The 17,330-nt window shown below is 35.6% G+C and overlaps 2 protein-coding genes and 1 long non-coding RNA gene across 3 annotated transcripts; 1 reads left to right on the plus strand and 2 right to left on the minus strand.

Moving 5' to 3' along the window:
• Window positions 1-7,241: 7,241 nt before the first annotated feature.
• LOC130466780 (uncharacterized) lies at window positions 7,242-8,301 on the minus strand. The gene is made up of 2 exons (XM_056835377.1): window positions 7,747-8,301; window positions 7,242-7,626 (listed from the first exon to the last, which is right to left on the minus strand). The coding sequence occupies exons 1-2, from the start codon at window positions 8,162-8,164 to the stop codon at window positions 7,568-7,570; spliced, it is 477 nt and encodes a 158-aa protein (XP_056691355.1). The 5' UTR covers window positions 8,165-8,301; the 3' UTR covers window positions 7,242-7,567.
• Window positions 8,302-9,263: 962 nt separating this feature from the next.
• On the plus strand, window positions 9,264-10,034 carry LOC130466781 (uncharacterized). Its single transcript, XM_056835378.1, has 2 exons — window positions 9,264-9,450; window positions 9,534-10,034. Exons 1-2 carry the CDS (start codon window positions 9,295-9,297, stop codon window positions 9,858-9,860), a joined length of 483 nt encoding a protein of 160 aa, XP_056691356.1. The 5' UTR covers window positions 9,264-9,294; the 3' UTR covers window positions 9,861-10,034.
• Window positions 10,035-11,327: 1,293 nt separating this feature from the next.
• Window positions 11,328-15,481, minus strand: LOC110777737 (uncharacterized). The gene is made up of 3 exons (XR_008926932.1): window positions 14,757-15,481; window positions 14,502-14,569; window positions 11,328-13,863 (listed from the first exon to the last, which is right to left on the minus strand). It is a non-coding gene; the product is annotated as an uncharacterized lncRNA (long non-coding RNA).
• Between the last annotated feature and the right edge of the window lie 1,849 nt (window positions 15,482-17,330).

The following is a 17,330-nucleotide window of genomic DNA, read 5'->3' on the forward strand; positions in this document are numbered from 1 at the left end:
TTACCTAAGATGTTCTAGGATTAAGTCGACAAACTGTGCTTAGTTCTTCAATGATTTTAGGATCTTGGAATCATTTTATTCACACCTGCCGGAACACATAACTTGAATAAAATGCTTAATAAACATTGAATTATGCATGTATGCTAGAATTTAAGTTTATTAAGAGAAACTGTGAATGGTTATTTATTTGTTTATTCTTTTCAATTGTAGTTTTTAATATGGCAAACAACAATTCATTCAACATTCGATCAATTCTCGAAAAGGAGAAGTTGAACGGGAAAAACTTCCTTGACTGGCAAAGGAACTTGCAAATAGTTCTTATGCAGGAAGAAAAGGAGTATGTCCTAGATGAGGCGATGCCCGAAGCTCCAGGCGACGGGATCACTCAGGCAGCCCTCAATCGTTGGATTGATGCCAACAAGGATGTGAAATGTCTAATGCTCGCCACTATGAGTGCGGATCTGCAGAAAACGTTCATCAACTCAGATGCTTTCACAATCATCAGTGAGTTAAAGAACATGTTCCAAGATCTTGCTCGAGTCGAAAGATTCGAGACTCATAGGCAAATTCTTGAGACCAAGCTTAAGAAAGGCGAGCCCGTAAGTCCACATGTTCTCAAAATGATTGGACTCATTGAGAATATGAGTCGGCTGGATCAGCAATTTTCTCAGGAAATGGCTATAGACACCATCCTCCATTCTCTTCATAGCGGGTATGATCAGTTCAAACTGAACTACAGTATGAATAGTCTGGACAAAACGCTCACTGAGCTTCACGGTATGCTGAAGACCGCTGAAAAGACGCTCAAAAGTGATAAGCAGGATGTGCTTATGGTGCGTGGGGGCAAGTTCAAGAAATCTGGAAAGAAGAGGAATGCTAAGAAAGGTGGCAACAAGGCCAGCCCAACTAAGCAAACTGGCGCCAAATCTGCAAAGAGGAAGGTCAGTCAACCCACTTCTGAATCCGAATGCTTCTACTGCAAAAAGAAGGGGCATTGGAAGAGAGATTGCTTGAAGCTAAAGGAAGATCAGAAGAACGGAACAGTCGTTCCATCTTCAGGTATTTTCGTTATAGACTGTATACTTGCTAATTCAACTTCTTGGGTATTAGATACTGGTTGTGGCTCACACTTATGTTCCAATCCACAGGGACTAAGAAGAAGTAGAAAGTTAAGTAAGGGAGAAGTCGACCTACGAGTGGGAAATGGAGCACGGATTGCTGCATTAGCTGTAGGAACTTACTATTTGTCGTTGCCCTCCGGGCTAGTTTTGGAACTGGAAGAATGTTTCCATGTTCCAAGTCTTACTAAAAACATCATTTCATTTTCTTGCTTAGATGCTAAGGGATTTTCCTTTATAATAAAAGACAATAGTTGTTCGTTTTATTTTAAAGAGATGTTTTATGGATCTGCTAGATTAGTCAATGGACTTTATTTATTAGATCACGACAAACAAGTATATAACATAAATACCAAAAAGGCCAAAAAGGATGATTCAGATCTCACCTATCTGTGGCATTGTCGATTAGGCCATATAAACTTGAAACGCTTAGAAAGACTTCAAAGGGAAGGAATTCTAGAACCATTTGACTTAGAGGATTATGGTAAATGCGAATCATGTTTACTTGGCAAAATGACAAAGCAACCTTTCTCTAAAGTTGGAGAAAGAGCAAATGAACTATTGGGTTTAATCCATACAGATGTATGTGGACCAATGAGTACAAATGCTAGAGGTGGTTTCAGCTACTTTATCACTTTCACTGATGACTTCAGTAGGTATGGTTATGTCTACCTAATGAAGCATAAGTCTGAGTCCTTTGACAAATTCAAGGAATTTCAGAGTGAAGTAGAGAATCAATTAGGCAAGAAGATTAAGGCACTGCGGTCTGATAGAGGCGGTGAATATCTGAGCTATGAATTTGATGACCATCTGAAAGAATGTGGAATTCTATCAGAATTGACTCCTCCTGGAACACCACAATGGAACGGTGTGTCAGAACGGAGGAACAGAACCTTGCTAGACATGGTCAGGTCAATGATGGGTCAGGCCGAACTTCCATTAGAATTTTGGGGACATGCACTAAATACAGCTGCACTCACTATAAATAGAGCTCCGTCTAAAGCTGTCGAAAAGACTCCATACGAATTATGGTTTGGAAAGCCTCCAAATGTGTCTTTTCTTAAGATTTGGGGATGTGAAGTATACGTCAAACGATTAATTTCAGACAAACTTCATCCAAAATCTGACAAATGTATCCTTGTGGGCTATCCAAAGGAAACAAAGGGGTATTACTTCTACAATACATCTGAGAACAAAGTGTTTGTTGCTCGAGATGGTGTCTTTTTGGAGAAGGATCACATTTCTAAAATGACAAGTGGGAGAAAAGTAGACCTCGAAGAAATTCGAGTCGAACAACAAACTCTAGAGAATGCTCAAGATGACATTCAGGATGAAACTCAGAGATCTTTAGAAGAATCTGGTGAGAATCATGGTCAATCTAGAAATGTTACCCCGCGTAGATCGCAAAGATATAGATCTCAACCGGAAAGGTACTTAGGTATTTTGACGAACGAGAGCTATGACGTTCTATTACTTGAAAGTGATGAACCTGCGACTTACAAGCAAGCTATGACGAGCCCTAGCTCCAAGCAATGGCAAGAAGCCATGCAATCTGAATTAGACTCCATGTCTGAAAACCAAGTATGGGATTTGGTCGATTTGCCAGATGGCTACCAAGCCATTGGAAGCAAATGGGTTTTCAAACTGAAAAGGACAAGGATGGGAAACTTGAAGTTTTCAAAGCTAGATTGGTTGCAAAAGGTTACAGGCAAGTCCACGGTGTGGATTACGATGAAACCTTTTCACCAGTTGCAATGCTAAAGTCTATTCGAATAATGTTAGCAATCGCTGCATATTACGATTACGAAATATGGCAGATGGATGTCAAAACTGCTTTCTTAAACGGCGTTTTAACAGAAACTGTGTTTATGACACAGCCTGAAGGTTTTGAGGATCCAAAGAATGCTAAAAAGGTATGCAAGCTAAAGAAGTCAATCTACGGATTGAAGCAGGCATCCAGGAGCTGGAATATACGTTTTGATGAAGCAGTCAGTGACTTTGGTTTCATCAAGAACGCAGACGAATCTTGTGTATACAAGAAGGTCAGTGGGAGCAAAATTGCTTTCCTAGTATTATATGTCGACGACATATTGCTTATCGGAAATGACATTCCTATGTTGAACTCTGTCAAGATTTGGCTTGGGAAATGTTTTTCGATGAAGGATCTAGGAGAAGCACAGTACATATTGGGCATCAAGATTTACAGAGATAGATCTAAAAAGATGATTGGACTTAGTCAAAGCACTTATATCAATAAGGTGCTTGATAGGTTCAAGATGGCGGACTCCAAGCGAGGCTACCTACCCATGTCTCATGGAATGACTCTAAGCAAGACTCAGTGCCCAAAAACACTTGATGAGCGTAGACGAATGAATGGGATTCCATATGCATCATTGATTGGTTCAATAATGTATGCTATGATATGTACACGCCCGGATGTTGCGTACGCACTCAGTGCTACGAGCAGATACCAGTCAGACCCAGGAGAGGCGCATTGGACTGCTGCCAAGAACATTCTGAAGTACCTGAAAAGGCACAAAGATGACTTCCTGGTCTATGGTGGAGATGATGAATTAATTGTTAAAGGCTATACGGACGCAAGTTTCCAAACCGACAAAGATGATTTCAGATCACAGTCTGGGTTTGTCTTCTGCCTCAACGGAGGAGCAGTAAGCTGGAAAAGTGCTAAGCAAAGCACCATTGCGGATTCTACAACTGAAGCGGAGTACATTGCTGCACATGAAGCAGCAAAGGAAGCTATATGGCTAAGGAAGTTCATAGGAGAACTTGGTGTAGTCCCCTCCATTAAAGGACCAATAGCCCTGTATTGTGATAATAACGGAGCTATTGCACAGGCAAAAGAGCCTAGACACCACCAGAGAGTCAAGCATGTACTTCGTAGATTTCACCTTCTACGAGAGTTCGTTGAAAGAAAAGAAGTCGAGATAAGCAAAATTGGAACTGATGACAACATATCAGATCCATTAACTAAACCTCTGCCGCAAGCGAAGCACAACTCGCACACTGCAGCTATGGGAATCAAGCATATTGGAGAATGGCTTTGATGTCTCTGTTTAATGTTTTAAAGTTTTAGAGTTTAAATCTTTGTAAAACATTATTGGTTAATCATTCACAATAAATGAAAGAAATTCATTTTTCCATTTAATTCGTGGTTTATTAAATGATGAGTCCCTTCAACTTGACGATATATTCAAGATAGACTGTCAGGACCAGTCCTGTGACTAAGAAATGTCTATCAAGTGAACTTGAATGTCAAAGGTTGAAAATGGTCCCTAATCGGAGTTTTCTATAAAATTGGACGCATAGAAAACGTTAGACGATTAGAATGCAAGATGACTAGTAGTTCTGTTTCTTGAACTATGTGGACATGGCAATGTCATAATCATTTGCATAGATACTTACTTTGGGAAGACTAGTATCGGACAAGACCTATGAAACTTTACTGTAAGAGATGAAAGTCTGTCATAAGTAAATTTCATTAAATTATTAGACACTAAATCCTCAATACCTGAGTGATTTGAGATTACTTGTTTGAGAACTGGTTACTTTGACGTTGACCAACCGTCGCACCGTAAAAGGAGGCTATAAAGGCAACGCTCAGGTAATCACCTATCAAACGAAGTCTAATCTCAAGATCGCAAGATTGGGATTGTCCTCCCATAAATCGGGATGAGATGCTTAAAAGTTGTACAAGGCCACTCGGAGAGCTAGAAACTGTGAAATGCATGGCCGTGCTCGGATGAATCATAGGCTATGATTATCTGTTTATTTGATCAGTTGAACTCTGAAACCGAGGAACACCTCTGGACATAATAAGGATGACAACTCTTACCTTATGTTCAAGAGCAAGCATCGAGCGACAAAGGAATTAGGAAATGCACACTTGTCCCTAAGGACAAGTGGGAGACTGAAGGAAATAATGCCCTTGGTCCAAGTATGCATTCTATGTTAAGTCTAATAAATGCGGTTCAGTATTAATTAAACAAGTTAATAATTCAGTGAGATCAAGTGAGCTGAATGCCTAGCTAGAGGCCGCTTCAGTTCAAGTGGAATTAATGATATTAATCCACAGCTTACTCTTGACTGAACCCGTAGGGTCACACAAATAGTACGTAAACGGATCAAGTATTTAATGGCATTAAATACTCCATCTATGAATATTCGGAACCGACGGATCTTGGTTTCAGTGGGAGCTAAGATCGTCACAGGCAAGAAATGAATACTCCGGAAACGATGATATTGCCGGAAACGGAAATATGGATCGTATCGGAAATATGAATATTATCCAAGTCGTAGATGTTGCCGGAAACGGAAACATGGTACGTATCGGAAAATATTATTGGAAATGGAAATATTACCAGAATCGGAAATATTGCCGGAAACGGAAATATTGCCGGAAACGGAAATATTGTCAGAATCGGAAATATTGCCGGAATCGGAAAATAATTCCGGAAACGGAAATATTAAATATTTGTTCGAAACGGAAATTAATTCCGGAATCGGAAATATTAAATATTGTTCGTATCGGAAATAGATTCCGGAAATGGAAATTTAATCGGAAGCGTATCGTACGAATTAGCATCGGACGAGGCCTGCCGGACGAAGGCCCAGCACGAAGCCAGGCCGTCGCCCAGCAAGCACGCACGCCACAAGCCCAGCGCGCGCCAAGGCCACGGATGCGTGGGCCTTGCTGCGTGGGCTGCAGCTCGCACGCATGGGCAGTCCTTGTGGCTGCCGTGTGTGTGTGAGTTTGTGCTCATGCGTGATTCCTGAATCTGCAAGAGTCAGTGTATGATTAAATGTCTATTCCTAATTGGATAAATTAATTAAATAGAATTCATGTAGGATTCTAATTCCAATTAATTCGCATCCTACTAGGATTACGATTCCTTTTCCATAACTCTATAAATAAAGGCCTAGGGGTCATAATTTATATACAAGTTTCAAAGTATTCAAAAGTGAGTTTTTTGAGAGAAAATTAAAACACATCTTGCTCATAAAAGTGCCGAATTTTCTAGTACCTTAAGGGCGATTCTAGTTGGTCAATCTTAAGGCGGATCCGGACGTGCTGTGGACTATCTACGGAGGGACGACACTTGGAGTCCTAAAAGACTTGTTCTTGTTCGGTTCGGGCGCAGCTAGGGAAGGCACGCAACAAAGAGTATGCATCTAATTATGCTATATGATTATGTGTAAATAATATGTTTCCTGGGTTAATGGTTGTTTCCGCATGATTTATGTAAATGTCATATGTATCATAACCTAACACCAACTATATAACGGAGGAAGTTATCTCAAATATCACTTCTCTACTCTTTCACAAATCTTTTATTCAATAGTCATTTCATCCCTTTATTGCCTCATATTAATCTTTGGTGTGTCCGTTTGATATAACTCCATACACTAAACATAAAGTTTTCTCACTTTCTCTCTTTATCTCTTCTCTCATGTGACCACTATATCAAATCATGTGCACATTTTACACTCAATTCTTAACAAAGTGAATTTTGGCCATGGGGCAATCAAAAGGGTCAGAGTGAGTTCACTAGAAAATTAACCGAAGATAACGTGGATTATTGACCAAATATAGAAATGCCAGATTGTCAGTGGGGCGGGATTTTGTGAAACCCTTATGCAATTCCCAAATGGGAAATGTTGGAGGAAAATTTAATTTGGTGGAAGATGCGAATAAAAAATATATCTGCCTCGAGTGACAACGCAATGATGGATTTTTGATTGAACCCTCCCACCTTGCATATCTTTCATCTATATGAGAATAACTTATGTTTGACACAAGTAATGAATGAGAATGAATGAAATTTTATCTACGTGCCCTTATTCCCTTTATTTTTATTTTTTTAATAAATAAGATACGAAATGGGGCAATAACACATCTATCCACAATTATTCTAATTAGAAGAATATCTACAAGCTATATTTTAGTTAATTATCTATAAATATAGTTTAGATTTCATTCAAATTAATATTTTGCGTAGTAGATTGTAAATCGTGCATCGCACGGGTATTATACTAGTATTTATTAAATATAAGGCTTAAACAAATAAGAACTACTAGATTATGTCTACAACTTTATATAAAAAACAAGAACGTAACCACTTTTATTTATAACAAGTCATTAAAGTCCAGAAACACTACTAATCCACCATAATGTGACATTACAAATGTTGTGGCAAAAGTTGTGAACATCCATCACGCATATCGTCTTAATGGATAAAAGTATACAAAATAGACTTAATTTTAATGCTTGCACTCTGAGTAGTGTGCAAGTGTGCAAATCTGTTCACATTTTCCCTTGATGCATAAATTGAACGTCCTTGGTGCGCGCACCCATGGCCTCATCATAATCCACATACACCTTCTTAAGTTTGTCTGTTACCATAGCCTCGACTGGGAAATCTATTGGTTCATTATAAACAGGACGGACTATAAACCTCTTTACGTAGGTGTTTACGTTCATGCCTTCCACCTGTAAATTAAGTAATGTTAGTCCAAGTGCTTTTATGTACGAGTATGACAAATAATAAAAAAATACAATTTTTTGTAAAAGAACAAAGTATTAGAACGCATAAATTATTGTTTAACATACGAGGCCTACGACGGTAAACACCTCCCGTGCTCAATATTAAGTTCTTTACAATTTTTTTCATTATCGGATAGTGTGTAAGACGCCTTCGAATAGAAATATTGTGGACATCATAACCTATGCGCTTTGCATAATCGTTGTACACACGAAGCATAATTTCATCGGGGTGGAGGACGTATTGAACACTTGGATCATGTTCCGACTCGCTTCTAAACAAAATAGTCACCATACCTAGGGGAAGTGAAGCCGGTGAAAATGGGATGGGTGGACATTGACAAAAAGGGCCTGGTGATGATCTTAGGCTCAAAAATTCAGGGTCACGTACACCATATAGTGCCCGAAAAGAAGACGTGGAAGAGTTGGAAGAGTGTCCATTTAAGCTTGATGCGCTAAAAGGGTTTGAGGAGGATGAAAATGTCATGGAGGTGTAGGTTGAGCCGTTGGATGCTATTGAAATGAATGAATCGGTGGAGTCCGACGAGTCAGACGAGGAGTACGCAGGCAAAGTGTTACCATGAGATAAAGACGTGGTTGGACTAAGATTGGTTATTTAGAATATAGGCTGGATATGAATAATACAATTTCATGGTAAGTTACACGAGTATTTATATACTCCTAACATGTCCCTTAGTTAGGCGCCAAATTGGACAACTTTCCCGCCAATTTGTTGAACAAGTTTGGCGCCATATTGGCCAAAATGATAGGGTTACACTCTTATAAGATTGTAACGAAAAGTATAAGAACAATGAACTTAAATGAATCATTAGACGAGTACTTAATTGAATAATTGGATACTAGACTGATAGATTTAATAGAGTTAATATAGGTTATACGGTTCGTGTTTTAATGCATGGCTAATTATTACCGGATATTGGATCTTAAATGGTATAATCGTGTAAGTAACTATAAACAAGATACTTATATTACAATTCATTGTCGATATGCCAAAGCCATACTTTGTTCACGCGATTTGCGTTGATTCCATATACTCATTTAATCCTCACATATCTAATAGTAAATTGGTTTAGCCGTCCGATACCTTAGGCAGTTGATAACAAAAATCATTTAAGTTAATTGAGTGATGTAATTTTGAACATGATAAAAACATGATTTGTGATTAATTGTAAAATTCAGTAATGTATATTTTTTTAAATTGATATATGCAACCTCATACGAATAAAATGGTTTTTATAACTCGGTTACAAATAATCATAACCGACACCTACACCTACACCGTTAAAGTGGACTCGGATACAAAAGTCGTGCATGTATGATCAATTATAAATTGTGAAACTGGTCAATTTAAATTTATTCTCATTTAGATTGGGTGTTACATCAAACAACTATTTAGCAAATAAAAATTAGATTGCAAATAGTGGTCACGTGCTCTAGTCATCAATCAAAATTTGAATTTGAAAACAAATAATCTGAAGAGATTTTCGATCGTTTGAGGAGATGATACAGATATATAAGCACTTCATATATACAACAAGCTTTTAACCATATCTCCCTAGATTTAGTTCTAAAAATTCGACCGTTTATTTATATAGAATGGCTAGTAGTTCTAAACTTCCCCAAAATTCATCAATTGGAACCGGGGGAAGTACCAGGAATTTAATTTGCTATTGCAACGAAGTTGCCGTTATACGGACGACAAAAAATGGGGTAAATGCTGGCAAGAAGTTCTTTGGGTGTCCGAATTGGCCTGTGAGTTTCTAATTAATCGACAAATGATTCGGTTTAATAGTGTTTTTAATTAGTCATAACTAACTGATGTTGATGAATTTCAGGGTCCAAGTGCATGCAAATTTTTTGAGTGGGTAATGGAAGAATGTTGCATTAAAAGGGTCCCTATTTATAATGATCTAGAAGTAAAAATTCTGGAGAAGGACATTGAGATAGATGAGTTGGAGATGAAGAACCGTAATTTAGAGGAAAAAATAAAAAAACTGCATATGAAGAAAGAAAGTGCGGAAGAAGAATTGCAAGAGATAAAGAACGAGCTTTGTCATACGCGAATCGAGTTAATGAATTGCGCTCGTTCTGAGAAAATTCTGTCCACGATGTTGGTGTTCTCGTGGCTAATGTTTGCTGCGTTAGCCTTGTTATTGAGGTAGTGTCCAGGATAATTAATCAACTTGTGTATGGTTGATCTAATTCCCTATTAAGTAACGAATCATGTTTTTTATGGAAGGTTTTATTTTTATGATTAGGATTGCCAATGGTATAATGTATTCAAAAGGTCTTGCGCGCACAAGGTGTACAATAATTTTATTGTACACCAAGATAACTTTTACCCATTTTTTTGTAACTTTAACCTAATTTTGATTAACTTTAATATTAGTAAAAAAAATTGATAGATAAACATTTTAAAGGGTTAAATAATTATTTTTATACATTATTAGTAATTTTGAAGAAATAATAATTGGGGTAACAATCAGGCCTTAGGTTATCCCCAGGAGTTTGAACTAGCAAAACTAAGTTGACCTTTACACTGTTCATTATCATGTTCATTTCACTAGTGCGAGCTACCTAATTATAATCGTATCCACAAATACGAAACGAAAATACGTCTCTTGAAGACATGAACACACTAAATGATGCATTCCAAGTACGTTACTTTATATTGAAGAGTGAAGGAGGACTTAGAAATTTAAATTGCTAAAAACATGTACGACTATGAATATTATTATTCTATTATAGATTTCTACAGTAAAAAATATGAACGAAATTTGATCGAGCCTGATGACGGGTAGTTTAATGATTGACCCCGAAGGTAAAATGGCAATGAATTTTGAGGGTCCTTATTTTGGTCTTTTGTAGTACTAGTTGTTGGATCGTGCGCTAACGCGCACGATCCCTCAAGGTATACAAACTTATTTTGCATAAGTGTTACGTAAAAGACTGTCATTTACAAGTTTACGTTAATCCTAGATCAGCAATGCTAAAGTTCGATTTGCATGTAATTGATAATACGAAATCATAAATACGTTTACAACATTAGTGTCATTGATATTGTAGCATTCCATAAGCAACATTAAACTCACTACAATTGTTATTGTAGCATTCCACGTGCAACATTAGCAACGTGCTTCTATATTAATGAAACTATTTAATGAGGAAATGCATAAATTTTACAACCCGTCATTAGAAAACCAATAAAGAATCACAAAAGCCACTAATTATATTAACACAACTACACAAGGTCGCATCTTCAATCGTGAAAACATTAATAAGGCAAGGGTTATAACCATAAATACTCTATTCTTAAGGAAAAGACAAAAATATAAACATGAAGGAAATTGGGGGTAATTTAGGTAATTCACTATTGTGTGAATAGTAACCAAAGTATGAGACTTTATAAGTGTTAGGATTCAAGAATGAATAATATGTAACGAATTATTTATTCCCCCTTAGAAAAATTGTGAACTAAATGTACGGTTAGCACAACTTGAATTAAATCTCAATGATATTGAAAAACGTATTTTAATTTGCAACATAATAATAACCAATTGTAACTAATAATAATAACATAATTGCAACATAATAATAACTAATAGCCTCCATAATAATAACTAATTGCTCCATAAATATGCGTAAATTTTTTATTTGAAATTGTAAAAAATAAACCCATAATAAAATTATGGCAGAACAAAAGTATGAATGCTTGATTGTTTCGTCTGTAATTACAAAAAATAAATTTAACCAATAATCCTTGCCTATGATGTTACTCCCTCCGTCCCGGAATACTTGACCTGTTTTCCTTATCGGGCCGTCCCTTAATACTTGACCTGTTTCCAAAAATGGAAATATTCTAACAATATTATATTATTTCTCACTCCACCCCTATTAACCCACCTACCCCCTACTCCATACAAAAAATAATTAAAAATTCAACCCCTACTCTCCCCAACCCCACCCCTTTACATATTTCCCACTAACTACATTAAATAATACCCCACTATTAACTACTACCTATTAAATTAAATAAGTCAATTCAAGTCCCTTAAACTCTGTGCCGGTCAAACCGGGTCGAGTATTCCGGGACGGAGGGAGTACAAAAAAACGTAGGACCAAATTAATGGATTAGGAAAATTTAAACAAGAATGATTGCCTTTTATGTCTGAAATGAAACATAAAAGAAACAACAACAAATTAATAGGTAAGCTAAAAGGTGGAACAATGCTAGCCTCATAATTAAAAAATACTTCCTTCATTCTTTATTAAATGACACAATTTTTTTGTTACGTTTGCCAATGCAATATTTCAACAATTAATATCTTTTATTATCAATGGCTAAAAATTATAAAAATTTGATATTATAAAACTATAGGATGAGACGATTATAATAAGATCCCACATGACTATATTTTTTGTTAAGTATAAATCATAATTGATGGTCAAAGTATATTATATGAATAGTGTCAAAAGTACAATTGTGTCATTTAAATAAGAATGGAGGAAGTATGATGTGAAGATAGTGTATCTTCTGCATGTTGATTTGACATGTCATTGGCACAAAGGCCAACATTGTGCAAATCTGAAACCAAACAACTCATGATAGGGATGGTTTATGTCCTACTTTAAATAAAAATAGTGTCTAGGGAAAGGGAACAAATCCAAGTAGTATTTTTAAATGTTGCCCCCCTTGATAATGATCTTGTTAAGCTGAAAATTGGGAAAAATAAACGGAACAAAATAACAATGAACACATTTGGGATTTATTGTAAGAATAAGGTGTTAGTCGAAGATCATATCCTATCCTTTCATTAATTTGTTAAAACTATTTTAATTCTAGTTTTGTTATCCGTGAGTTAAACTATTTTAAATCCTATTCGATTCCGAGGAAATCAAAGTCCCAATCCGAATCCCATAAAAAGACATTAATCCTAAAACATATGGATAGAGTCCATATCCGAAATGGATTCTAAAGACACAACGAATGCGATTCCGAGTACAAATCCGACCATAAAGTATTTAAGACTGTTTTAAATCTCGTTCATGTTCGTTCATTTATTAAACGAGCCGAGCTTGAACAACTTGTGAAGCTCGCTTAATAAATGAGCTTGAACACGAACATAGGTATGCTTGTTCATTTAAGTTCATGAACAACTCGTTCATTTATGTTCATGAACAACTCGTTCATTTATGTTCGTGAACAAGTTCGTCTAATTATGTTATGTATCATATTTTACCATGTATACGTTTTTCAAATATAAATAAAAATCATGTTTTTGATTGTCGAAATCTATAATAGAATAAAAATAAGTGGAAATATATTGCTAAATTATTGCTCTTTGACTCTTTTTAAATTATTAGTTTGTTTATGAAATAAAGTAATGTACTTTATGCTTTATTATTAGATATGATTCTAATTTGTTAGATTTTCAAGTGGTTATACTCTAAAGTTCGTTTAAGAAAGCTCGTTGATGAAAAATGCTCGTTTATAAACTCGGCTCGATAAATAAAGGAGTCGTTCACGAACATTTCGCGAACACAAAATCTTTAAAACAAACTGAGCTTAGCACGAGCCGAGCTGAACAGATTTTTGAGCTCGGTTAAAATCTCGGGTTCGGGCACGTGCTCGCATAAGTTAAAAGAACATGAACATGAACAGGGTAAAGCACGACCCTGCTCAGCTCGTTTACACCCCTATAAGGAGATATATAACTTAATTTTTTTTGGTAATGCTAATATTAGCCGTGACAATTATTATTAATTTTGATAATAGAATAATTTTATAATTTTAATATTCCCAATTAGATATATTATTAGGATATGTGTAACGCCCCGACTTCTAAACACCATTAATTAGGTTAATTATCTTTAGTTAGCAGCGGAAAACCCTAGCTTAGTCGGAGCGTCACATGCGGTATCTCCCTCGTGGAAAATACAAGGCGATATAACCTTTTTAAATCACTAAATAAACTTTAATAACGAAATACTCCTATCATTGATTAAATATTAATATAAAAGTCTAACTCAATTCTTGAAATTAAACTTAGAGTTTAATTAATGCATCCATTATTACTAGTGAGACATAGTTATCTTTACTAAACATCGATCATGAATTTGGTGGTTGCATCCTCACTCTAAGGCATCCCATGATCATCTTCGTACCTAAAACAAAAGCAACATCGTGAGCCGAGGCCCAGTAACATACTACCCTAACAACGTAAATTCATTTCAATTCATTTTATTTACTTTGTAAACAGGGAGAATAGAATATAGTAAATCACTTTCATAAAAGCATCATAATAAAACATTATTTATAACTTGAAACTTTAGTAGTTCCCATTATATTTCATAAAACCTTCATTTTACTTGGTAACTGACTAGTTTGCCTTGCGGGACGTCTCCCACCTTGCGATAGTCCTCAAGGAGCACTCTCCCTTGTTGGACATACGCCCGTACCTAAATAGTTTCTCTTTTAGCTTGCGGTAACCCTCAAGGAGCACTCTCCCTTGTTGGGTGTCCCGCGGTATAGCGGTACGTGCACGACCTAAAAATAGTAACCCCACTAACTGCCAGAACCTGTTACACTTTTATTTATCATGTTTTGTATCTTATTAATAACTCGTAAACATCATCTTATAAAATCATTCATAAACATATTTAAATATCATCATTCATAAAACACACTTCATAAATACATTTCATATCCCACAATCCAATAAAAACACATTATTATAAACATATTTCATAATCACATAAACACATTTTATAAGGGGATTGTGGGTGTTAGCAATAGATGTTACCTCAACCGTAATTTTATACTTCCCGTTCGATGGGCCGTTCTTCCTGAGCTCCAAAATTGAATATTCGTCTATTTATAAATTACCGAATTAGTAAATTATAAAAAAAAATTATAATTAAACCTTTTATTAATAGCCTTTATTTTATTAATAATACTAGATTTTAGTAAAACCTTACTTTTTAACAAAAAAAAAAAAAAAAAGTCTTTTATTTAGTTCCATGACATAAATAAGTACGGAGTACTCCGTATCACTTACCCAACTTGGCTTTCTTGATTGTTATTGGGTTTGACCTTTTGACTTAGAATATAGGCCCACTAGTTCCAAAAATTTAGGAAGTTGAAAGACCAAACTTGGTCTTCATGAACAGAACACGAACCAAGAGAAAAGGAAGGAGGAAGGAAGGCAGCAACTGGGTATGACTCGTATGTCCCACGAAAGCAGAGGAAGCACAAGGCGGCAACAGGGAGGTGGTCAGGTGGTCGGATAAGGTTTTCGCCGGTGGTTTGGGCGGTAGTGGTCCGCGTCAATGGAGAGAGAGAAAAGGGGTTGTGCGTGAGTTAATGTTCGGTTTCGGCAATGGAATGCTACAATTCGAGCTTGATATTTGTGAGTAGTGAATGAGCATATTCCAGGGGTGGATAACAGAAAATTTTGAGGGTGGTTGTATCAGGTTGGCCGGCGGCAGAGCCGCGGTGGTGACGGTGGTGGTGATGCGCGAAAACAGGGGATAGTTACGGGAATTATAGCTAATTTCTTGTGCTTATTTTTCTGTGACTTGGTGCTTGGTTGGGTGAGTTTTATGGCCAGGTTTCATGAGTATTTATAGGGAGTTTAGGAGAGGAATCACGTAAGCCATGAGCTCATGCTAATGGTTTTGCAAAACCTCCAAATGAAAACCATGGAAGCTTTTGTGAGAGAAGTAACTAAACCGAGTGCTTTTGCACTTGATGAGTAATCTCAAATGGGTGAGTTGCTTGTGACATTTGTCAAGAAATATTGACCTTTAAGGTTTTGCACTTACACGTAAAAGTCTAGAGGGAGTAGGGAGGAAGTAGAAGATGACCTTGTGGACCAAGAAAATGAATTTGGACAGAATAAGGGAGAAAAGGGGTCAAAGGAGTAAGACAAATCTGCTGCTCATTCACTTGGTTGATGCGTGGGAGAGAAGCAGAAGATGAGTGTGGATGGGTGAGCAGGGGCATTTTCATAATTTCACTTAGTTAGGCTAAAATTCAGAAATTTCTTTGCTATATTTAGGAATTGATATAAATAGAAATGTTTAAATTAAATCAAATTTTCAAATTATTCTTTATAAAATATCGATAGCATAAAATAAATTTAGTTTTCGAATAAAATGAGAACGTTCCGAAATTATTAAAAATTCGAAATAAATAAGATTTTAAGCTCGAAAAAAAAATATTAAATCATAAAATCAGAAAAAATAAATCATGTAACGATATTAAAATTCAATCGCAATAAAACTTCGTAAATTAAAATAAAGTTTGAAATTAGGATTTAAAGCGGTTTAAAGCTAAATAAAAATAATTTAGCATAATTAATCAAGTTTTAAAATTCGGGATATTACAATATGTTATTAGGATATGTTATTATTGTTGTCCTTATGGACCAGGCTAGCCAAGTGGTCATTTGTAGAACTATTTACGTAGGGGATTAGTGGTGTGAAAGGAAACAAAGCTAGGATGAATTAGTGACTTCCAATTAGGTTGTAGCTATGTGCACAAAACTTTGTTTGAAGTTGACATATCTGTGTAAAAATGGGACTGACACACTCTTGTGTCAGATTTTAAGAAACTTCCAACCATTTTTTTTAATAAGAATACTCTAGTGGTGTATAATTTTAGTTTTGAACGACACTTGAAGTAGATTTTTAAATTCAGTGGGGGTCATGGTATGCAGTGTGACTTTTTTTCCTTAAAAATAAAAAAATTGCAAACACTCCAACTAACAAAAAGATAAGAATTTGCAAAATAAAAAAAAGATAAAAATTTGCAAAAAAACAAGAGAAAAACTTTTTCAATAATCGTTTTCTTATATTCTATATATACTAATGAATACTAATTATTAATTGTAACATGTCAATTTGTTTTGTTCAAACTAAGTTGAGTTAATATAACGTTCGTTTGTCCATATAATTAATGATAAATTGTTCATTGTGTAGGGTATTATGTTCGTTGATTAGGAGTAGTGGCTAGAGACTCAAAGCGGGAGGTGATATTAATGTGTGGCATGTTGTAACCAAATATGCTATTTTTTGAGATAGGTTTAAATTTTAGTACTAAGTATTTTTTTTCATTCCTTATTAATTAATTATGTACACGATGAGTCATATAACGTTTATTTTTCCATTACAATTGTTCATTGTGGAGGGTATTATGTTTGTCGATTTGGGGTCGTTGCTAGAGACTCAAAGCAGAAGGTGATATTTGGTACACGTCTAGAAGAATGTGTAGCCTATTGTAACCAATTATGTTTTTTTAAACATGTTTAAACTTTAGTACTAAGTTATTTGTCCATTCCTTATTAATTAATTATGTACATAATTCTCCATATAAGCAGGCTTTAGATTCGTAAGAAATTATCATACTCTTCATTTAATTTAGAACGTAAGAAATTAATTAATTATGTACATGATTCTCCTTTTCAAGGTTTTATATCACCTAATGAAAAAAATTATAGTTTAAATATTTCATGAAATGTATTGTGGTAAAAAACTTAACATGAGTATAAATACCCCCATTCCGGTCTCCCTTTCAACAACAAAATAAATAAAATAAATACTAATCAAAGATCTATATGAAAAATACAAAA

This window comes from Spinacia oleracea, chromosome 2 (assembly GCF_020520425.1).
Source record: "Spinacia oleracea cultivar Varoflay chromosome 2, BTI_SOV_V1, whole genome shotgun sequence".
NCBI lineage: Eukaryota > Viridiplantae > Streptophyta > Magnoliopsida > Caryophyllales > Amaranthaceae > Spinacia > Spinacia oleracea.